This window comes from Mus pahari, chromosome 7 (assembly GCF_900095145.1).
Source record: "Mus pahari chromosome 7, PAHARI_EIJ_v1.1, whole genome shotgun sequence".
NCBI lineage: Eukaryota > Metazoa > Chordata > Mammalia > Rodentia > Muridae > Mus > Mus pahari.
The window spans coordinates 41994735-42018540 of NC_034596.1; the positions used below are offsets into that span (position 1 = coordinate 41994735).

At 40.0% G+C, this 23806-nt stretch overlaps 1 protein-coding gene across 1 annotated transcript; it reads right to left on the minus strand.

Moving 5' to 3' along the window:
- Positions 1-19393: 19393 nt before the first annotated feature.
- Positions 19394-23618, minus strand: Dnajb9 (DnaJ heat shock protein family (Hsp40) member B9). The gene is made up of 3 exons (XM_021202181.2): positions 23471-23618; positions 21600-21826; positions 19394-20889 (listed from the first exon to the last, which is right to left on the minus strand). Exons 2-3 carry the CDS (start codon positions 21814-21816, stop codon positions 20438-20440), a joined length of 669 nt encoding a protein of 222 aa, XP_021057840.1. The 5' UTR covers positions 21817-21826; positions 23471-23618; the 3' UTR covers positions 19394-20437.
- Positions 23619-23806: the final 188 nt, after the last annotated feature.

Genomic DNA, 23806 nt, shown 5'->3' on the forward strand with positions numbered 1-23806 from the left:
AACCATGAACACATCAATCAGGCTAGAGAATAGGCCTTCCAACTTTCATCATTGGTTGGGAAGGCACCTATGAGATCCCATTCCTCCCTAAAGAGGTAATGGCTGTTAACAGCTGCTGAAGTAGGGTGTGTATGCAATTCTGTCTAATGATATAGTCAATGGGGAAGTGGAGTGGGAAGAAGAAAGGGTTCCAAGGCAAAGAAAGTGGTAGCAGAGGCCTATGGGGACCAAATATAGTCAGGGTAGATTGAGTATATGTATTACACTGTCAAAGTGGGGCAAAAGGTTCCATGTAAACTAAGAAGGCAGAACTTGAAGAAAGTGGCTATATGACAGGGAAATGGCCCCAATAAAGGAAAAACAAAAGGCAAAACCCTTAGGGAGGAAGCCGACTCAGAATGCTACTGAAAGAAAAATAACCTTTCTATGGCAGAATCACAGCAAAAAAGGGGAGTCAGGTTAGAAGATAATAAATTAGGTAAGTGTGTGGGCTGATTCCATATACCATTGTAAATTATTTAGTTCTAATGTGAATGACAAGGAAGCAAATGGAAGGCTTTAACACAGGAAGGAAAACAAGCTTTGATTTACCTCTTAAAAGGGCAATCCTAGTTGCTGTCTGTGTGATGGAATGTAAAGGGTAAAGGTTATTTATTTTTACCTAATAGTTGGTATGGAAGAACATGGTGAGATCACCACTAGCGGAGTATAAAGCTGTGAAATTCTGGAAATATTCTACATTTATACGCCATAGAATTGGCTATAGAGTATCAGTTCAAGAGGATGAGAGAAATTATCAGTTCAAGGTTATAACGAGAACAACTGGGAAGATAACTTTGCTGTCAGAATGTTAACTCCCTATTAAATGTGTTAAGATGTGCTTAGCAGTTGCATAAACAAATCTGGAGTTTTGAGCATATGGATCCTTTACAGAGGATAGAAATTTCTACAGATGTATTGATGGTATTAAAACTATGAGATTAAGAAAGCTGACTGAGGAAATGATTGACAGTGAGAAGTAAAACAGAAGCTCCAAAAGGGGAAGTGAGGGGGAAGGGATGAAGAAAGGAAGAGAAGAGGAGAGAAAATGAACTAAAAGGAAGAAGAGGTAGGGAGGACCAGGATTCAGAGGATGAAGTGGGGTGGGGATGGGGGCATCAACAGGAGGCAGTGAGAAAACAAAGTTTAGTGTTTGAAGAGTAAAGGAAGAATATCAAGGAAGAGGGTGCTGACCCAGGGAGGACACTGAGATCTGAGAAATCCACAACTTGTTCTTTGATAATTTCATAGTGTGTGTAGGTCACCAATAAGCTCAGCTGAAGTTTCAGAGGAGTGTTAGAGATGAAAAGTCCTAGAAGTTTCATTATAAAGCCAAACAGAAAAGTGAGGCAGCAGTTACAGGGAATAAAAAAAAAAAAAAAAAAAAAAAAAAAAAAAAAAAAAAANAAAGCCAAACAGAAAAGTGAGGCAGCAGTTACAGGAAATAAAAGTAAAAAAAAAAAAAAAAAAAAAAAAAAAAAAAAAAAAAAAAAGAGCCCAAGACGTTTGTCTTGATATGAAAAAGATATTAACAGCCACAGACCTGTTTTCTGGTGTGAATTGATAAAGGAAAGTGAAAACTGGTGACAGACAAGAAGGCATGAAACTTTGGAGCAAGGTCTTTGACTCTGGCTGACATGATCCAATGCACAGCTGGAAGGATTGGCTGTAGATAGGAACAGGGGGATTTGTTGACAAGTAGTGGGTTCACACAATGGTAAAGAAAGTGAGCTGTTCTTATATGACGAGGGGAAAGTTGTGCCAGATTACACCAGTTTCCTTCCAGATGGAAAATCACAACTATAAATAAATGTTTATCTTTTCTCTTTCTTTCCATTGAGGTGGAAAGGTATTTCTCCAATACTAGCTTTGATATTCACATTTCTATGTCATTACCCAAGTAGCAGCCACAGAAGTTAATGAGTCCTCTGGGAATAAAAATGTAAGGAGAATATTTAGAGTTTTTGCAAACACACACACACACACACACACACACACACTGCATGTTTTAAATATGGATATTATGTATTTATGACCAACATGCCTCTTTAATCTGGAGCCTCCTGATGTTTATGACAAAGAGTAACAAAATAACACAACATGCACTTTGCATCTTTAAGGCCATCACCTTCTCTTTAAATTGGTCTTCTGGAAAATGTTCTCCAGTGCTCAGCTTAGCCCTGCGGGGAACATTTTGAAGCACTTGCTCATGACATGGTTTTACAGTAAAGTTGAAGTTTGCCTTTCCACAGTAGTTTGTTCTTTAATTAGGTCTAAAAGTATGTCTAGTCCTGAGTTTCTAAAGAACTTCACAGAGATTTCTTCTTAATTGGTCCGTAGAGACCCTCTTGCAAAAAATTCTTGGTCATATATTTTTACATGCCTCAAACTATATCTGTTTTATGGGGATAGCCAATGTAAATTAGCATATTAAAGACTTTAAAAAATCTTGGGCTAATAAGACACCTTCTGAATCCCAGTGTTTGCTCTCCTCAACTACGAAATTCTTACTTTTCATTTAACAAAAACATGACAGTTGGGAAACGGTGCTTTACAGCTAGTCCTTTGCAAACCTACAGTATTCCATAATAAAAATATTTGAAATGTTTTGGTAGTATTATTCTAATACTTGGAACTACTTGAAACTCTAGCATGTTCTCGTAAACTTACTTATTCATTTCTTATACAGAGAACATACACAATCCACTGCATTCACACAGTTACTATAAGGAGTACACTGAGTACTACCAAATTAAAGATTGTCTCTTAAGGAATTTCTGATGGTCTACAAACTGGCTCCCTGAAGTCAATGCCGCTAACATTTGCTATTACATAGCTCTAGTTTACCTCGTGGAAGATTAGAGTTCTAGATCCTTTGTCTTAGACTGCATCATAAGACTTCAGATGACCAATGAGATGAAGTATATATGTGAATTTGGGGCTAAAAATTTGACAATATGAGATTTTCACTTCTTTAAATTTCATTTTATTTTTAGTTACATGAATATCGGTATGTGTGAATGTTTGTGGATGCAGGCAGAGACACAAGGCCAGTCAACATGGGTTCTGGGGACCTAACTTAGGTCCTCTACAAGAGCAATATGTTTTCTTAAGGGCTTAGTCACCTCTGCAACCCAAGAGACTTTTTTTTTTTTTTTTTTTTTTTTTTTTTTTTTTTTTTTTTTTTTTTTTTTTTTTTTTTTTTTTTTTTTTTGGTTTTTGGTTTTTGATTTTTGAGGGGGCGAATTTTTCCCTTATAACCAAAGATGTCTTACATAGTATTGTCAAGATACTTCTCTTGAACCAGCATGGATCACCTGAAAGATACCTGGATATCATGTGGAAGACAGAATTAAATCACTAACATCATGGGCTGCTATTGCAGCGTTGACTGCACTGAGGAAAGAGCAGAGATGGATGCATATACCATAACTTGCCCTACAGGGCAAAGAGAAATATCTTTCTCTATACCTTATCTTTTTTTATTAGATGTTTTCTTTATTTACATTTCAAATGCTAACCCGAAAGTTCCTTATTCCCCCCCCCCCCCCCCGCTCCCCTACCCACCCACTCCCACTTCTTGGCCCTGGCATTCCCCTGTACTGGGGCATATAAAGTTTGCAAAACCAAGGGGCCTCTCTTCCCAGTGATGGCTGAATAGGCTANCTTCTGCTACATATGCAGTTAGAGACACGAGCTCTAGGGGTACTGATTAGTTCATATTGTTGTTCCACCTACAGGGTTGCAGCCCCCTTCAGCTCCTTGGGTACTTTCTCTAGCTCCTCCATTGGGGGCCCTGCGTTCCATCTAATAGCTGACTGTGAGCATCCACTTCTGTGTTTGCCAGGCACTGGCATAGCCTCACAAGAGAGAGCTATATCAGGGTCCCATCACTAAAATTTTGCTGGTATATGCAATAGTGTCTGGGTTTGGTGGCTGATTATGGGATGGATCCCCAGGTGGGGTAGTCTCTGGATAGTTCATCACACAATGAGCCTACATGACTAATCTTTGTGTCAGAGAATAAGAATCAGTACTACCTGCCTTAGTTAGGGTTTCTATTGCTGTGAAGATACACCATGACCATGTCAACACTTACAAAGGAAAACATTTAATCTGATCTGGTTTATGGGTTCAGAGATTTAGTCCATTATTGTCATGGTGGAAAGCATGGTGATGCAAGGAGACTTGGTGCTGGCAAGCTGAGAGTCCTACATCTTCATCAGCAGACAACACAGTCACTGGGCCTGGATTGAGCATTTACAGCCTCAAAGCCCACTCCCAGTGACAAACTTCCTCTAACAAGGCCACATCTATTCCAACAAGGCCACACCTCCTAATCACTGCCAAACTCACTCCATAATGACCAAGCACCAGATACACGAGCTTATGAGGTCCATTCCTCTTCAAACCACCACACTATCCAATGATAAGAAATTACAAATAACCAAATCATGTTCATTAGCAAACAGTCCTTCCTATTTCTACTTATGAAATACATAATGGAAGAATGATTTTGCAGAATAACCATTAGAAAAATGCTAATGTAAAATCTATTTAAACTTAAATAAGAAAATAATGGAGCACTTTTAAATAATTACTTAAGTGTTAATAAATTTAAGTTGTAACTAAAAGTAAATTGAGAAATGTGAACAGAAAATTTCATTTTAATGACTTTTCCCTAATATATGTACTGAGTCATAGGATACTATTTCAAATGATTATTATGTGAAATTATATTTAAATAGTATGAACTTAAGTTTAAAAATTGAGTAAAGTGTTTGAAATATTGGTTGAAACTGCTAATTTAGTGAGTGATAATTACATGAGGCACAATTAGCAAAAAGATTCTACCATTCTTGGGACCTGAGGAAGCACAATTAGATGGGGAAAGAATAAAACGGGTTTGCAGGGCCACGGCTAAGGGAAATAATCCAGATGTAGATTTGACTGTCTAAAGGCCCATGGTTTGGAATTCAAAGGCAATATTCAAATTAATAAAGGAAATTTAGGTTTGGCTGTGTCAGGGTGAAGCAAAGTGGGGAGGGATTACCAGCAAAACATTTGACTAGATAAAGGGGCAGGGACAGCAACCAAATCCAGGCAAAAAATAATAACCTTGACTTTAATGAGAGAGAGAGAGAGAGAGAGAGAGAGAGAGAGAGAGAGAGAGAGAGAGAGAGAGAGAGAGATCCAATTAAGTGACAGTAAGAAAGTAAGAACTGGGAGTCTTTTGGTTTTCTCCCTTAAAACTGCCTGCATAGGGCTGGTGAGATGGCTCAGCGGGTAAGAGCACCGACTGCTCTTCCAAAGGTCCCGAGTTCAAATCCCAGCAACCATATGGTGGCTCACAGCCATCCGTAACAAGATCTGATGCCCTCTTCTGGAGTGTCTGAAGTCAGCTACAGTGTACTTAGATATAATAAATAAATAAATCTTTAAAAAAAACAAAAACACAAAACTGCCTGCATAATTATTGTATTTGATACATAGATACTAAGCAGGCAGCAAGGTTCACTTACTACCCAAATAGATGTTAAACTACCAAGGCAAAAAGGCAAGGCTTGAAATTATATCTCAGAAAATTAATAAATTATATCATAGGATGTTAAGATCTATCCAAAACAGCTATTACCGCCAATATTAACTCTGCCAAGTTGCTACAATATTTACAGTGAACTTTGTTCCTAACTAAATCCAATAATGGCAATCAGTTAGAGATACAAAGAAAAGAGCATGATGCTCTTTGAAAAACACTTAATAAATCTAACAAGAAGCATAAAAATTAGAAACATCCAATATCATTAAGGCTTTTTTTTTAAGTGTCCACATTCAACTGCTCAGAGCACGTACATTGTTTTTCCAACCTCCTAACTACTCTTTAATACAGAATTCTGTTTCTCTGGGTTTCCTCCTTACTCTATTTTAAAGAATTGACCAGATCCACTATGCTATGAAGTGCCCTAAATCAGTTGGTCATGGCAGTCATTCTCCCATCCCCTCATTAGTGACTGGTTCGAGCACGGACATGTAACAGCAGATAACATTTCTATCAGGTTGCTATCAGCAAAAGAAGGAGGCCTGCAACCGAGAGAGGTCAGGGTCAAGAAAATTAAAATTAAATTTCAAAAATTTTTTTTTAAAAAAAGACAAACTCCTGGCATACTGCTTCTGAAGATGCCTGGCCTCTAGACTTCTTGTTGGAGAGAAAACGAATCCTTTTATTGCTTAGGTTAGTGCTTGATGTTAGCGTTGTTCCTGGAACCTGCGGGAATCATAACTTAGCTACTAAATGTGGGGTTTGTGAGATAGCGCTTTGTTTTATTTATTTAAAAATATGATAGAAAATACATTGACAAACAAATGAAAACTTTATAGACTTTTCTAATATACTTTCTCAATTTTTTTTCTGGTTTTCTCTGTTCTTTTATCTTGCCTATTTTTGCCTCATTTTTCAGGTATCACTTTCTCTTGTATATTATAATTTAGAGGAAAAAAAGTTTTTATATAAAGGGTATGTGGTGGTAATTTCTTCATTCTTCAAAATGCCCATAATTTTGGTCTCACCCTGTTAATAATTTGTTCAGCTGTAAGTTTAAAAACATTTCCCTCCAGACCTTCCAGCTCATTGCTTGCACTTCACCACCTTAGCATTAATTTTCAGAGATCTGGTAAATTAAAACTTTGTAGGAACATGTCTTCCCTACAAAATTTTGCTCATTACTATACAACACTCTCCAGGAAGGGAGGAAAAAAGACGAGAAGGAGGGTGTCCTAGAGGTTTATTGATGTGAAGAGTTACCATGATGGCCACTCCTATAACAGAAAACATTTGAGACTAGTTGTTTAATCCATTATTGTCATGGTAGGAAGCATGGAGCCATGCAAGCAGACAGGATACTGGAGAGGTAGCTGAGAGTTCTACATCTGGATCTGCAGTCAGCAGGAAGAGAGATCCAATGAGCCTAACTAGAGCACTTGAAATTCCAAAGTCCTATCCCAATGATACACTTCCTCCAACAAAGTCATCCCTACTTCAACAAGGCCATACCTCCTAATAGTGTCACTTCCTATGGGATTATGGAGGATGTTTTCATTCAAACCACCACAGAGGGAAAGGAGAAAAGAAGATAAGGAGGGGAGGAAAAAGTGGAGGAGGAACACTTCCTATTGGTTTTAAGAGTTGGTATATCCAAGCCAGGCAGTGGTGGCGCACGCCTTTAATCTCAGCACTTGGGAGGCAGAGACAGGCAAATTTCTGAGTTCAAGACCAGCCTGGTCTACAGAGTGAGTTCCAAGACAACCAGGGCTATACAAAGAAATCCTGTCTCGGAAAAAAAAAAAAAAAAAAAAAGAAGAAGAAGAAAGAAAAAAGAAAAAAGAAAACAAAAAGGGAAAAAAGAGTTGGTATACCCTATTTCTCTACTTCCATTTCCACCTTTTCTCCTTCCCTTTAAATTCCTTTGTAATGATTGGAGTTTTGGGATGTAATTGGAGACAGAGAGAGGAAAAGAATCCTTTGCCTTCTTCTACAACATGAGACTATCTCCCCAATACTTACTAGAAGTTGTATTATAAAAGTTTACACCAGGAATAAAAACAGAAAATTTTAACTAGTTCTCATAGGTGGAAAAAATTAAGTATCACATTAATTTTATTCTTCAGCCCTGAGCATTGAGCCCAGATCACGGTGCATACTGGGCAAGTACTCTACCACTGAGCTCTACTTCTAAACTTCTTATATTAGTGTTTTGAATTATTTCCCTCTACCAGGGGATATTCATTTTAGGAAAGATTCCTATGCTTTTCCTATTGTTATTAAATGTATAACAATCACTAGGTATTAACCCATCCTTTTGAGCAGATTTCTGCAGACCCACAAAGATGTAGTATCATGTAGTGATGCTGTATAAACAAATAGATAATGGTTCTTAGAAGTTCTGACTTGATTCAAGTAATTTTAGGAAGAAAGTTTTTAGAGATGCTCTTAGTTGCTAGAAAGATGTAATAAAGTTAGAATCAAGAATAGAATGTGCCCACTCCTCAAAATAATAAGTAAAGGTTGCATAATAAGAATACAATGAGCTTTCATAATTACACTAAAAGGAGAAAGAGACTTGGGCCAATTTTTTTCTTATAAATTTTTTATTAGATATTTTCTTTATTTACATTTCAAATGCTATCCTGAAAGTTCCCTGTACCCTCCCCACGCCCTGCTCCCCTACCCACCCACTCTCACTTCTTGACCCTGGAGTTCCCCTGTACTGGGGCATATAAAGTTTGCAAGACCAAGGGGCTTCTCTTCTCAATGATGGCTGACTAGGCCATCTTCTGCTACATATGCAGCTAGAGACATGAGCTCTGGGGGTGCTGGTTAGGACTTGGGCCAATTTTGTGTTCAAGGAAAAACATTTAGATCCCAGGGTAAATTCACAGATATGCACTATGATAAGGCAAGGCCATACAGAAACTGTTACTTTAACAAGTAAAAAAAAAAAAAAAAAAAAACTTTTAACAAATATATTATAATGAAACATTGCTTTGAACTTAATGTCAACAGCATTCTGTAACTGCCATTCCATGTAACATTTTATCTTTGAGGTAATTTTCTAGGGAGCTTTTGTCTAAGGAGGTATAAAAGACCAGAGAAAAGAAATAAAGTTGGTTGAATGGTTTAGCTTCAGAAGCTTTGCCCCATACATATATACATACATACATACATATGCCGCAGACCGACTTTTCTGGGGTCCCTGATCTGCGGGGAACGGGTCTCTGGATGCAGGTGAGCGAGGATTCGGCAAATGTGGGGTGACAGACACGGACACGAGGTAGTGTGATATCTGAATGCGAATTGTCAAATTGAGCATCTGACTATTTATACAGAAGAAAATAGGGAAGTTACACAGAACAGAGGAATGCAAACCTGGAAGGGCTGGCAGGAACCAACTGCAATAACATTCAATGTTAACAGCTGGGATCAAAAACAGCTCCACCTAAAGTCAGTTCAAAGTCAGTAGCTGGGGGCAAGGGCCCCATGCCCTTGCCACAGATTCTATAGTCCACCTTCCCCCTAGGCCATTGTAAATACTTGTGTATGGGTGTAACTCAGCTACCTATGGTTCTAAGTATCTACCCTGGTTCCTCTTTAGATCACAAACTTCCTTCTTCCTAGAGAGTGGTAAATTCCGATGTAGGGCAGTGACTAGCTGCCTAGACCCAAGGGTCAGCTCAAGGACTGACTGCCTAGGATCTAACATGGCTATGTATTAAGGGAAAGCACATGGATCTGTTTTCCCACTAAATCAAGGACATCGGAGCATTCGTTATACAAAATGCCACCATTCCAGGAGACTGAGTTTCCTTGAACTTTTTGCCTCGGGACAGCGCCCAGGTTTTGGGGGCCTGTTGGCGCTTGTCACTACTGGAAAGAATGTAGTATACATACATTCATACATACATACATACAAGTGTGTCTGTCTGTCTACATGTTTGTGTGTAGGATATATGTGTATGCATGTAAGCATGCATGAATATTTGTGGAGTTATTGTGACAGAGTTGGGCCCAGCTAGAGTGTGGGTGTATGAATGTTTGAATGTATGTGTGCCTGTGCATATTTGCCTGTACAAAGCATCTTCCCTCCCTCTCTGGTTCATAAAGAGTTAACCAGCTTAGCCAGAGAGGCTTCTGGCTGATCCATCAAAGAAAGGTGCACTAGCAATAAGTCCTTTCACTTAATCCCCTGCTGTCTTATGATGAGGTGCTAAACAGTTTCTCACCTCAGAGGAACTCACAGAAGGCAGGTCAGCTACTGTAGCAAAGTGACTTAGACTTAAGATAGGCAATGTTTTATTATTATACAACAACCCCAAATATCTGGTAAGACCAAGTCTTAGCTCTCCGCTGCCTCAGAAAGAACCAAACAAGAAAGAACAGCCTGGGCTGGTCCCCTGGCACTCTAGAGCAGTGATTCTCAATCTTCCTAATTCTGTGACCCTTTAATACCCTCGTGACCCTCGTGTTATGGTGACCCACAACCATAAAATTTTCATTGCTACTTCATAACTGTAATTTGTTAGTGTTATGAATTGTAAATATCTGATATGCAATATTATCTGATATGCAACCTCTGTGAAAGTGTAATTTGAACTCCAAAGGGGTCATAACCCACAGGTTTAGAACCACTGCCCTAGAGAAACAAAACTGATAGAATATGAATAAATTCATATGGATAGAATATATATAAATAAACATATATTGAAGGGGCTGGGGTAGCAGAATAAACTCCATTTTGTTTTTAAGAATCTATTCTATGTTAACTTGCCCTTAGAGAGGCATGGCTCCCACCCTTGAGGTCTAAGAAAAATCAGGAAATGTCCCTGGCAGTTGCAAAATAGACACAGCAGCTGCAGCTAGCTGATAACAGAGTGAGCTAAGAAAACACAAGTCGTTCTCAGGTTAAGACTCTCCTTTTTGATTCATGCTCCCTCCTTGTGGTTTAATCAGGTTCTATGAACCAATTAGCTTAAAAGCCAACATTCCTTTATCCTCTCATGTATTGCCAATGCTTGCAGGTTTTTCCTTAATTAAACCCCCTTTCCCTAGATTCTGGGGCCACTCTCCTTTCCTGTTGCATCAGGAAGGTTCATGGCCCAAACTCCAGCTTGAATGCTCTCAGAGGCTTGCATCAGAGTTGTGGTTCCTGGTGATCTCTGGGGTTCTTGCAATCAGGGCACAACCATATCAATGGGGATTTATTATAGCATCTTACTGACTGGGATCCAGCTAGTCCAACATTGGCTGTCTCCCAATGAAAAGGCCAAATTGTTGAGTCCACCATGTGACTAGATGTCTCAGATAGTTCTCAGTATACTTTGGAATCTTGAATTAAGATCCTAAATCCCTGACTCTAAAACGAGTGAAGGAATCCCTCAGCACCAGGATCTATGAACTTGGCAATAAGAATGAAGACAAACAGGCAAAAACCAAAAGCTTCCTTCTTCTAGGTCCTTTATATAAGCTGCCTTGAGAAGGTATAGCTCAGTTTCAGGGAGGGCAATCAGACCGCAAATAATTTAGATTTAAAGTGGATTTCTGACCTCAAGTGATCTGGATTCAAGGTGAGTCCTCCTACCTTAAATGATACAATTGACTAAAAATCCCTCACAGGTGTGCCCAGTAGCATGAGATTTTAGTTAATTCTAGATATAATCAATTTGACAAACAATAATAGAAGAGCCATCTATTATGTGTCTCCAAGGAACATCCTAGAAGCTCTAAGAAGCCCACTATCTAAGTCTGTTCAGACTGATATAACAGAATTCCTCAGCCTGGGAGGCCTATAAAAAGAAAATGTGTTTCTTGCAGCCCTGGTAACTGAGATGTCTAAGAAGGCATGGGAAGACTTGCTGCCCCCCTGAGGCACTCTTTCTGGTTCCGAGGCAGGGTCTTCTTGTGTTAGTCAGAGTAGCCACGCCACGTACCTACGATGATGACAGCATAAGAGGGCATTTCCCTTAGATCAGAATGAATCTTAACTCAGTCCCAAAGGTCTTGCAAGGTGTATGGATGTTTGGCTCTGTTAGTTTTGGGATTGCACCATGGTAACAAGTACATAGTAGAGCTGAGCTGCCCACTACACAGCAGGAGAGGGGACTTGGGTTAGAACTAAGCAGCAAGTCCCAAACAGATCACAACATGCAGCAGGTCTCACCTGGGAGGTTTGTTGAGAGGGGAAACAGAGACAGGCCCTGGGACAGGGAGGAGAGAAGAGAGAGGGGTGCAGGAAAAAACGAGGCTTTTACTGGATCTGTGGAGCATTTGTAAAGGGACATGGGACAAGGTCCATGGCACACGTGCAAAGGATCAACTCTGTCATCTCTTTGAAAGCTGCCTGTAAAGATATCTGATTGTCCTAAAGTCACTTCTAGCTGTCCCTAGATGTGTCTGATTGCCAACAGTTGGGGTAAGGTGCAGTCTTTCCAGGGCATATCCCCACTACTGCCTACTCTCAATAATGCCATGTTATGTATCAAGAATTTAAATCCATCAAGCAAATAATTCATCAGTTAAGTCACCATCCCCAAGCTAATCAAATCTCAATGGCACCACCAGCTGAGGACCAAACCTTCTTAAGACTTTTGGGAAAACATTTCATATACAAACCATCTTACTGTAATCTCACATGAGAATGGTTGGTGAGCGTTCTCCCTGACCCTACTTTCTCTTTTCTCTCTCCCTCCCTCCTTACTTCTCCCCTTCCCTCTACCCTACCCTGTCATATATATATATATATATATATATATATATATATATATATATATATATATCAATTAAAGAAGAGACCATTAATTTGAATAAGAGCAAGAAAGAGTATATGGTGGAGTCCAGAGGAAAACAAAGAGAAGGGAGAAATGTAATTATAATCTCAAAACTTAAAAAGGGTTTCACGGGCTGGTGAGATGGCTCAGCGGTTAAGAGCACCAACTACTCTTGTGACGGTCCTGAATTCAAATCCCAGCAACCACATGGTGGCTTACAACCACCTGTAATGAGATCTGACGCCCTCTTCTGGTGTGTCTGAAGTCAGCTACAGTGTACTTACATATAATAAATAAATAAATCTTTAATAATAATAATAATAAAAAGGTTTCACTATAGATGCTTGGACCAATTCCATTAAGGCCATTCTGTTTTAAATCTGCTCCAACCAAGTACACCCAAACTAGAGAGAAATTGATGTCAATTTTGCCATCTGTATAAATGGGGAAAAAGGCATGCAGGAGAGGGGGTGTTCACTCTCAAGCCAGCATCTACCACATTATCAGTAATATTTTACAGAACTAACTTACTGTGGTTTTTACAATTCTATGATGCATTACCACTGGTTTAACCCTATGCTAAATGCTAAAAACATCTCCACTCGCAATCTTATCTGAAACACAGTTATGTCCAAACTGAACTTCTTTTTTAAATGCATTCTTCATTAAGTTTTCCCTTTCTTAAGGATAACAATCTTTCCAATTTCACACTAAAGTTACAAGGAAGATATGAACTTTGTAGGACAGAATGGACCAGCATAGTTAAAAAAACAAAACAAAACAAACCAACCAACCTATGTGGTTGCCTGTTTTCTCCTATTTACTGTGGTTATGGTTGATTAAAAACTTCATATGTATTCACACTGCTCCATTACTGTCTCATGTCATCTCATAGAAGGACTCTCTTCTTAAGGAGGTTAAGACTCGGTATATAACAAAACCCAGAGGATCTGAAATGGTTCTGATGTGAGAGCATCCTTTCTAGAAACTAGCTTCCATAGTACCAGGAGGCACCATGCAAGCTTCCAAGGGAGGGAAGGAGTCACCACTCTTCCCCAGCTCTAATGCCCGTGAACGAAAATAATGACCAGCATAGTATGGCATGATATCCCTAAGGGTACGAGAGTGGCATAACAAATCCTGACAGTAACCAAGAGCAGCCCTCCAACTGGACTTAAGACAGGTTCAACAAGAGGGAAATTACTAGTTCCATCCATCTGCCTAAGAATTTCATGAATCTTAGGCAAATGGATGGAACTAGAAAAAATCATCCTGAGTGAGGTAACCCAATCACAAAACAACACACATGGTATGCACTTACTGATAAGTGGATATTAGCCCAGAAGCTCGGAATACCCAAGATACAATTCACAGACCAAATGAAGCTCATGAGGAAGGAAGACCAAAGTATGGATACTTCGGTCTTTCTTAGAAGGGGGAACAAAATACCCATGGGAGGAGTTACAGAGACAAAGTGTGGAGCAGAGACTGAAGGAAAGGCCATCCAGAGACTGCCTCACCTGGGAATCCATCCCATATACAGTCACCAAACCCAGACACTATNGTGGATGCCAAAATGTGCTTGCTGACAGGAGCCTGATATAGCTGTCTCCTGAGGGGCTCTGCCAGTGCTTGGCAAATACAGAAAGTGGATGCTCACAATCATCCATTGGAAGGAGCACAAGATCCCCAATGAAAAAACTAGAGAAAGTACTCAAGGAGTTGAAGGGGTCTGAAGTCCCATAGGAAGAACTACAATATGAACCAACCAGTACCCTCAGAGTTCCCAGGGACTAAACCAACCAAAGAGTACACATGGTAGGTCTCATGGCTCCAACTGTGTATGTAGCAGAGGATGGCCTAGTTGGTCATCAATGGGAGGAGAGACCCTTGGTCCTGTGAAGGCTCTAAGCCCCAGTGTAGGGGAATGCCAAGACAAGGAAGCAGGAGTGGGTGGGTTGGTGAGCAGGGGGAGAGGGAAATGGGATAGGGGGTTTTCGGAGGGGAAACTAGGAAAGGGGATAACATTTGAAATGTAAATAAAGACAATATCTAATTTTTTAAAAAAAAATGTTTTAAAAAAAGAGGGAAATTATGTCTTGTACTGGAAACCAAGGCAACTATCAGGGCTAAAGAAGTCACGAATCTTGGAGAATCTACAACCATTTTACTGATCCAACCTAATTCCTAACTACATTCTAAGTTTTTGTTTTTGTTTTTGTTTTTTTGTTGTTGTTGTTGTTTTTTGGTTTTTCGAAACAGGGTTTCTCTGTGTGGCCCTGGCTGTCCTGGAACTCACTTTGTAGACCAGGCTGGCCTCGAACTCAGAAATCTGCCTGCTTCTGCCTCCCGAGTGCTGGGATTAAAGGCGTGCGCCACCACACCCGGCTTCTAAGTATTTTTTTTAACAGACTTAACTCATTTATTTTTCTTGTATAAAAACCCTTATGTGGTAGCCACAGCTGGAGCCTGTGTCCTCTGAACAGAGACTCTGATGTGGATTTTCACATGATCAGTGAACTCCTGATAAAGAAACTTGATGAACACAGTCTGTTTCCAGAGGTCAGGGGTCAGGTAGCTGTATAGGTCTTGGAGGTAGTAGCATCAAAGGTGGCCTCTATAAAGTTGCCCAGGGCAGCAGTGCAGCCTCTGGCTGAAGTGTAGCAGTCATCTATACCAGCCATCATCAGTAGCATCTTGGGCAGAGGAGCAGAGACAATGCCAGTGCCTCTGGAAGCAGGGATGAGATGCACCAGCACAGAGCAACAGCGGCCTGTCACCTTGCATGGAACAGTGTGGGGCTTGCCAGTCTTGTTCCCCAAGTTGCCTCTCCACACAGGGACAATGGAAAGCTTGGCCAAGATGATGGCCCCTCGGATGGCAGTGGCTACCTCCTTGGATCACTTAACACCAAGACCAACATGACCATTGTAGTCCCCAATAGCGACAAATGCCTTAAACCTGGTCCGCTGGCCAGTCCGAGACTGCTTCTGCACTGGCATGGTTTTCAGAACCTCATCCTTTAGGGTGCATCCAGGAAAAAGTCAATGATCTCAGACTCCTTAATAGCCAGGGAGAACAGGTAGTTCTCCTCCAAGGACTTGATCTTCAAGTCCTTAACCAGGAGGGAGGCCCAGCTTGGTGACAGGGATCCACTCCTTGTCTTCAGCTTTACCATGAGCCCAGCGGCCTCGACCACAGGCACGGTCCCTAAAACCGCTGCCGAATCCTCTGCCTCCTAATCCTGGGCCCCCAGGTCCTCTGAGCCCTCCCGCTGTACCAGTGTCATCTGCCATTTGGTGTTTTCCAGAAGAAGAGCCTAAGTATTTATCCTTATGCCCACAAATAAATATAGTTCTCACCCCTTATCAAAGAAATGTCTCCTCGCTATAGGAAAAAACTATGACAGAAAACCACATCTGATCAAAACACAAGGAACAAGTGATACCCAGGCCCAACTATCTATCTATCTATCTATCTATCTATCTATCTATCTATCTATCTATCTATCTATCTATCTATCTATCTATCTATCTACATATATGCACAAACATATAAATAATAGAGGCCATAAATCTGAAAGCAGAGAGTGTATGAAAATGATTGGAAGGACGAAAGAGAAAAAAATGTAATTATAATTCTAAGTTTAATTTTTTAAAAATCTGGTTTATTGATGTAGAATTCTATCAGAAGTCTGAAAATATTTTAATAATCTTTCTGAATAATCTCTCGGAGTTAACTGTTGAGACTGCTAATTCTTGCTAGTATCTGATACTCTTTGAATGTGCTATGAAAGTCTATCAAACTGAGATAGCTGAGAAAAAGCATTTTCCTCAGGAGTCCCATTTGCTTAGATCTTATGGACTGAAGCCAGTTTGGGGTGAGTTGAGTAGGCTCAGGCAGCAGGAACCCATAGGTATGCTTGGCATGCCAAAGCTATTCTGCACACTTGCTGCTGTTCCTTATCGTCACAACTCTACAGTTACTGCATCATTGCACTGGGACCTCCAAGGAAGACTCTTCTACTGGCTTATTCCATGACCTTCAGGAAAAGGTACTTCTGTTATTTATCTAGAAGAGTAAAGAGCAAGAGCTTCCTTCTAAAAAATGCCACTGTTAATTTCTACTTTAGTTTGTTTGCTGAGACTTCTGTCCAATGGCATAATCAGTTTTGGAGAAAGTTCTATTGCAGCTGAAAAAGATGAGCATTCCTTATCTATTGAATGAAATGTATCTGTTAAGTCTAGTTGATCAGAACCAGCGGTTCTCAACCCATAGGCTGAAACCTTTAGGTTGCCTGACCCTGTCACAGGGAGTTGAGTATCAGATAGCCTGAAAATCAGATGTTCATGACTCATAACAGTAAACACCATTAGTTATGAAGTAGCAGCAAAATAGTTTTATGTTTGGGTGTTACAACATAGCTCTATAATTCCTTTTACTTTAGAAGACTCGGGGTAGTATTTAAGTATCCTATTAGTGTGTCCATATGAGGCCTTATGACTTTTTTAATGAAATGAGCATTGTTAATTTCTATTTTAATTACAGTGACGATAGGAAACAAAATTATCTCATTTTTGTTTCCAACATTATGTGCGTATTTACATTGTTGTACCTTCTTAATGGTTTTTTTATTAATATGTAGTATCCTTTTTAAAATTATTTTTAGTTAGTTTTGGTTTGAACTCTAAGGTAAGGATAGCTACACTAGTCCTTTGCTGCCAAGTTGGAAGACCAGAGTTCAATTCCTGGTAATTTTAGTACTCCCACAGTGAAGGGACAAAACTACAAGTTGTCATCTGACTTCCACATATGCTATGGTATGGACACACTTATACACACATAGATGTAATTTTAAAATCCTACATAATTCTGTATGCAAAATGTTGAGAGACCTATTGAATAGTGATTTATCAATCTATTCTGCTTGACAATGACCTCATAGTCTTCTAGTAAGTTTTTCGTCAACAAAACCATTTCAAAAAACTAGTTATCTTAGGAATGCATAAACCGCTTTGGTGCTTAAGGCAGGATTCTGATGTATAACACAAGGTGGCCTTAAATTTGGGATGCTACTACCTCAGCATCTGGAGGGTTGTGACTACTGTCATATACTATCATACCCAAGAAGGAATTTTAAATTCTCAAGAGGATCAAAATATTAATGGATAAAAATAAGGATGATCAGGCCTTGGAGGAGATAAACATGCTAACAATATGAGAATAATTCATCCTTTGTTAGTACTTATTTGAAATGAGGTATTTTTTTTTTTAAAGATTTATTTATTTATTATATGTAAGTACACTGTAGCTGTCTTCAGACACTCCAGAAGAGGGAGTCAGATCTTGTTAAGGATGGTTGTGAGCCACCATGTGGTTGCTGGGATTTGAACTCTGCACCTTTGGAAGAGCAGTTGGGTGCTCTTACCCGCTGAGCCATCTCACCAGCCCTGAAATGAGGTATTTTTTATCAGTCTTTTTTATTGGATTTTTTTAATAGATACTTTACATTTCAAATGTTATCCCCTTTCCTGGTTTCCCCTCAGAAACCCCCCTAATACCACCACCACCACCACCCACCACTCACCAACCCACTCACTAGTGCTTCCCTGTCTTGGGATTCCCCTACACTGTGGCACCTGACCTTCTCAGGACCAAGGGCCTCACCTCCCTTTCATGTCCAACAAGGCCATCCTCTGCTACATATGCAGCTGGAGCTATGGGTCCCTCCATGTGTACTCTTTGATGGTTTAGTCCTTGGGAGCTCTGGGGGTACTGGTTAGTTCATATTGCTTATTCCTCCTATGGGGCTGCAAGCTCCTTCAGCCTTCAGCCCCTTCGGTCCTTTCTCTAGCTCCTCCATTGGGGACCTTGTGCTCAGTCCAATGGCTGGCTGAGAGCATCCACCTCTGTATTTGTCAGGCACTGGATACTTTGTTTATATTTCAAATGTTATCCCCTTTCCAAGTTTCCCCTCACCCAGCTTCTATAAGGGTGTTCCCCACCCACCCATTCCCACCTTACTGCCCTGATAGTACCTTACACAGAGCCTTCACAGAACCAAAGGCCTCCCAGTCTTAAAGGATATATATGAAAATATGATAAAATATATATAAAAACGATCCTTGATCCAACTTCAAGATATGGCTATTTTCTTATTATCAAATAATAGATATAACATCTAAGAAATAAGATCAATGAAAATAGCCAGGCAGTGGTGGCGCACGCCTTTAATCCCAGCACTTGGGAGGCAGAGGCAGGCGATTTCTGAGTTCGAGGCCAGCCTGGTTCACAAAGTGAGTTCCAGGACAGCCAGGGCTACACAGAGAAATCCTGTCTTGAAGGGAAAAAAAAAAAAAAAAAAAAAAAAATCAATGAATATAGTAACTCTATTTAAAAAAAAAAAAACCTTAAAGTGAGGCTGGAGAAATGGCAGAGCAGGTGCAGTATAAGCATGAGGTCCTGAATTCAGATCCCCAGTACTCAATAAATACCTGATACGCCAGCAAGGAGGGGGGTAGGGCAGAGATTAGAGGAACCTGGGAGCTTGACTAGCCAGTCAGTCTCGGTGGTATTATAAAGTCAGGACTCAAGTGACAACCTGGCTAGAAAAAAAATCAACAACAAAAAAAAGGGTGTATAGGGCTAGCAATGTAGCTTAATGGTAGAATGCATGCCTGGCATACATTAGAATCATTCCAAATACGTCATGTGTCATGTATGTGTGTTTGTTTTGAGGGGAGAAGTCTGTCATCTTTGAGAATCAAGTCTCTGCTTTTCTTAGCCAGGAAAGGTCTTGTGATAAAACACTTGCTCTCAAAAAAGTAAATACACAAAAATTGTAGAAAATAAAACCATCAAGCTACTGAAATATGAGATGGTAACACAACAGAAGATACCAAGTGGCAATAAAATAAGATCATTTGGGGGAATTTCAGTTACACAAAACTTCAAGAGTATGGCCTATGACCAGAATATGCTTCACTTTATACATACTACACACCCAAAACTGCATAATAAATGACAACACTGAGGATCAGGTTGTAAATATTTATAGTTTCTCTTACTCACACACAACATTGTATGAGACATCACTAGTTTTCATATGCATCCATAGGATTAATACTCATACGGAGTATAACATGGAAAAGTGCAGAACTAAAGATAACAACAAAAGAAGCACACATTTCTTAAAATTTAAAAATATTGCACATAATAAGGTCGCACAGAAATTACTGGCTGCTTTTACAAGAATGAGGTATTAGTCAATCTCTAGATAAAGATAAGTGCAAAAGAGTAACTACACACAAACACACACCAAAAACAAATTCATACGAAGACCTAGAAAGTCAACAAATAGAAAAATATTCAAAAGATGTTTACAAAGCTATGATTTTGATCACACAAAATCATTCACCCAGTACTAAAACACAATTTCTTGGCAATATGTCACAAGTTTTAAACTTTTTTCAGCTTAACTACGTGCAATACAATCTTTCCCATTATACCAATTCGACTGTAGAAAAGGCATCTTTCTGTGATAAACATCAAACCTTCACTTTCTAAAGCTCTCAGGGGCAAACAGCCAAAAGCAATGGCCTTCTTCACTAAATGACTCAATTACAACTTCAGTCTTTTAGTAACCCAAGTCACAGGGGCCACAGGGCGTGCAGTTATGAATTTGCAGAGGTTTCACTGCAATTATTATTCAAGTTCACACAATGTAAATCTATGGTAACTTTTAAAATTTAACATGTCGGGCTGAGTTTTGTTTGGGATTTATTTGGGGGATGGAGGGTTGGAGGGGGTGCAAATTAATGAGCCAAAGGACAGATAACATAAAAAAACTTGCATATGATCTTTCAAAAGAACCTTTCCTAATCAGGAAAATTAATTAGTTGTCTACTAGCTGAATGTATTTTAATTTGTTTTTTAAAAAAAAGCTCAATATATAGAATACCTATAACAAACAGCTTAACATAAGTGAAATCATGCATTTACCAAAATAGTTCACAGAAAACTTTGACATAGTGAGGAAGAATAAACTAGGTGGGCATAATGGAAACAGGAAAAGATTTAGCTACTGTCCTGAACAATCAGTGTATGTAGTAACCATGTTTCCTCTTCGTTGAGTGACAGTCCTGCAGTGCTTGCTAGATCCATGAAATCTATTTTCAGTCTGTACTGTGTGTCGATTGGTGGTATCAAAGCCACTAAAAGAAAACATTTTCTCCATGTCTTCAAACATATCATCAAACAATCCGCCTCCAAAAGAAAACTCCTGGAAGTGATGCCTTTGTCTACTGGAACCTTCCTGGCGTGTCTGGAAGTGATTTTCAAAATGCTTCTTAGACCGAGTGTTTTGGTTCTGACCAAAAAAATTAAAGTCTTTAAATAAGTCATCAAAATTGAAGTTAAATGACTGCTCAAAAGGACTTCCATTGCCTCTTTGTCCTTTGCCATTAGTAAAAGCACTGTGTCCAATTGTATCATACTCTTTCCGACTATTGGCATCCGAGAGCGTTTCATATGCTGAAACAGAAAAACCTTTTAGGAATTGAAGATAAAATATTCCAGATTGTATATATGCAAACTTCAAGTAAAGGACTTCAACTTATGTGTTTCATATCACAAACTATTACAAATAATAATAAAGCTAAAATATAAGTTGGAAAACAAGGCAGGCTAATAGAACAAGTTTTAACTGCTAAAGAAATAATCAAATGTATTCAGCTAATAATCAGATTTTTTTACTTTCTTACTAGTTGAAGTAAATGTTTAATTCTGACTCTCTACATAAGCCCACTCACCATTAACTAGTTAATGCCCATGATGTACGGTTTGTTTTAGAACTAGTATTATGACAAAATGTTCTTTACAGATTTTTAAATACACATTGGTTTGAAATGTAGATGAAATGAAGAAATTTTTTTTTTTAAGTAAATTGATATTTACTAAGTCAGTTGATCATTTTGGTGTTCAAATACTCCTTTTTAGACACAATGGTCTCATAAATAACAAAAAAGATAAACGATACACTGCCAACATCTTTAAAACGGTAAAATAATAAAATGACCTACCACAATCAATTTACTTATTCAGGAACCAGATGTTTATTCTAACAAACTACAAAATCCTGCATACACCTCTCCCATCTCCGTAACGTCTTTTTAAGACTTACAAAATTATCAGTTACCATTAGCTTACTACATACCCATGGGACCTCAGCATCATTTACTTACCTTCTGCAATCTCTCGGAATTTTGCTTCAGCATCGGGGCTTTTATTTTTGTCAGGGTGGTACTTCATGGCTAATTTGTGAAAGGCCTTTTTGATTTGTCGCTCTGAGGCAGACTTTGGCACACCTAAGATATCATAGTAGCTTTTTGAGGCCAGGATTAATTCTGTTATCATTAAAATGCAGATTGCAAAGATGAAAACTGACTGTGGAGTAGCCATTTCTAATAACCTAAGAAAGAAAGGAAGAAAGAAAAAAAAAAAAAACAGTGTCTTTTTAAGTCCAAGGAACAAATCTAAGACTTTTTAAAAAAAAAATCCAACTCAATAAAGGTCTGGTGGAAGAGACAGCAGCATCAAGCTGTTATGCACATAATATCACATAGTCAGGCTCTTGTACTGTCATACTTCTGATATGAGAGTCTATTAGCAAGGCTTTTGCTTATCTACTGAAAAGATAAAACTGGTACTTTCTTAGGAAGGTTTAGGAATTCTATTTATGGTGATGGTGAAGTTTTGTTTGCCTGTGATACAAAAGGTATTATTACTTGTTTATATTAATTTTTGAGACAGCATCTTCCTGACGATTACAAGGTGGCTGATCTTCCTACCCCAGCTTCCTCAGCTCTGTCTTCATTACCACATTTAGTTTCAGAATATAAACCAATTATTGGAAAAAAAAAAAAAAAAAAAAAAAAACCTGTTTTTTCTGTGCTTGGCTAGAACCTCAGGAAGAAAGGCAACGGTGGGGAAGGAAAGATTTTTCTCAAATTTGTAAAATCTATTTTGATCTTCAAGTGGTTAAAGTCTGTTTTCATAAATATAACTTCCCAAATCCTTCAGAAATATCGGTAAATAACATCTGCTTAAGGCTCACAATTAGTAAAACTTAATACTTCTATGAAAGCTGGGCTACCAGAGGAAGAAAAGTTTATACTTTGGATAAGTTGGGTTATTACTGGGCTTCCCAGATTTCTCAGCCAAGTAAAATGTTTCTCTTTAAAACAAAGTTTTACCTAACAACTACTGATAACACATAATGACTGGAGATGAAGTGTACCTCTTTGCTTTTTTGAATGCTGTACCACAGAAGTCCTTAATGACCTATGATGACATAACAAGGCTGATGAAAAAGGCACTAAGGTTTGTGGAAACTGCCAGCCAACCTCTCCTGTGGCCTATCCTAAGCATAATTAGCAGGTAGATTACTTTTTTCCTGAGACTTAGTCATAGTCACGCGTACCAAGTACAAACTCTCTAAAGAACTCAAGCAGAAAGCCTGGCGTAGTGCCCCACGCCTTTAATCGCAGCACTCAGAAGGCAGGGGCAGGCGGATCACTTTTGAGTTCAAGACCAGCCTGGTCTACATAGTGAGCTCCAGAACAGCCAGATCTACCCTAACTTAAAAAAAAATAAGTACATAATTTTTTTTTAATTTAATGTAAGCGGAGCATGTCCGGTGGTCGCCAGGGGCTGCGGCTGTTCGCTAGTCCACAACTGACAGCAAGGCAGCTCGGTGACAAATAAACGAGATTCCGCCGCTTCAAGCTGACCCTGGAGATGTTTTTAGTGGTCGAGCTTTGGCGTTCCCATCAAATCCACTCTGCCCAAACAATGGGAGCGCCCTCCCCGACCCCGCCGGGGCGCCGGCCGCAGGCTCCGGTCCCGGCCCGCGAGCTCCACGACCTGCCGGCCCGGCCTCGGGGAAGCCGACATCCTACCCCACCGCAAGCACAAGCTGTGACGCAGCCACCTCGGGGTACAGTCGCGTCGCTTCGCTTCCCAAAGCGGCAGAGCTCGGTGGTAGGACACCAAGGAAGGCCGAGGCGGCACACAAAGCGGGACCCGACTCCGCGCCACCCTTCCCGGTCCTTACCCCTGCGCCCCGACGCAGCTTCTCCACCCCGCGGCGGCCCGGCTCCGGCTCCGGCTCCGGCTCCCTGACCCCGGCCGCACGACAGATGAGCAGCCTCCTTCCAGCTCTCGGCCCGTTCACTACTGGCGGGAGCCCGTGCCTGGCGCGGCCGCCTCTAGAGCCGACCTACACGAAACGCTTCGCCATTGGCTCCCGCCTGCCCACCTGACCTTGGCGCCCTACGCGCACGTGGAAAACTGTTGTTGCCGTTTGGGCCTGGCGTCACTTCCGTCGCCACCCTCCGGGGGGCGGCGCCAAGGTATGAGGAAGCGGAAGTGAGTCGACGATTTCCTCATC

Bases quoted from the DNA above. Each gene is read 5' to 3' on its own strand.
- Dnajb9 (XM_021202181.2), bottom strand. From the start codon at position 21,816: ATGGCTACTCCACAGTCAGTTTTCATCTTTGCAATCTGCATTTTAATG. The intron at 20,890-21,599 runs GTAAGTAAATGA...TTTCTGTTTCAG, and splicing joins ATTCCGAGAGATTGCAGAAG to CATATGAAACGCTCTCGGAT.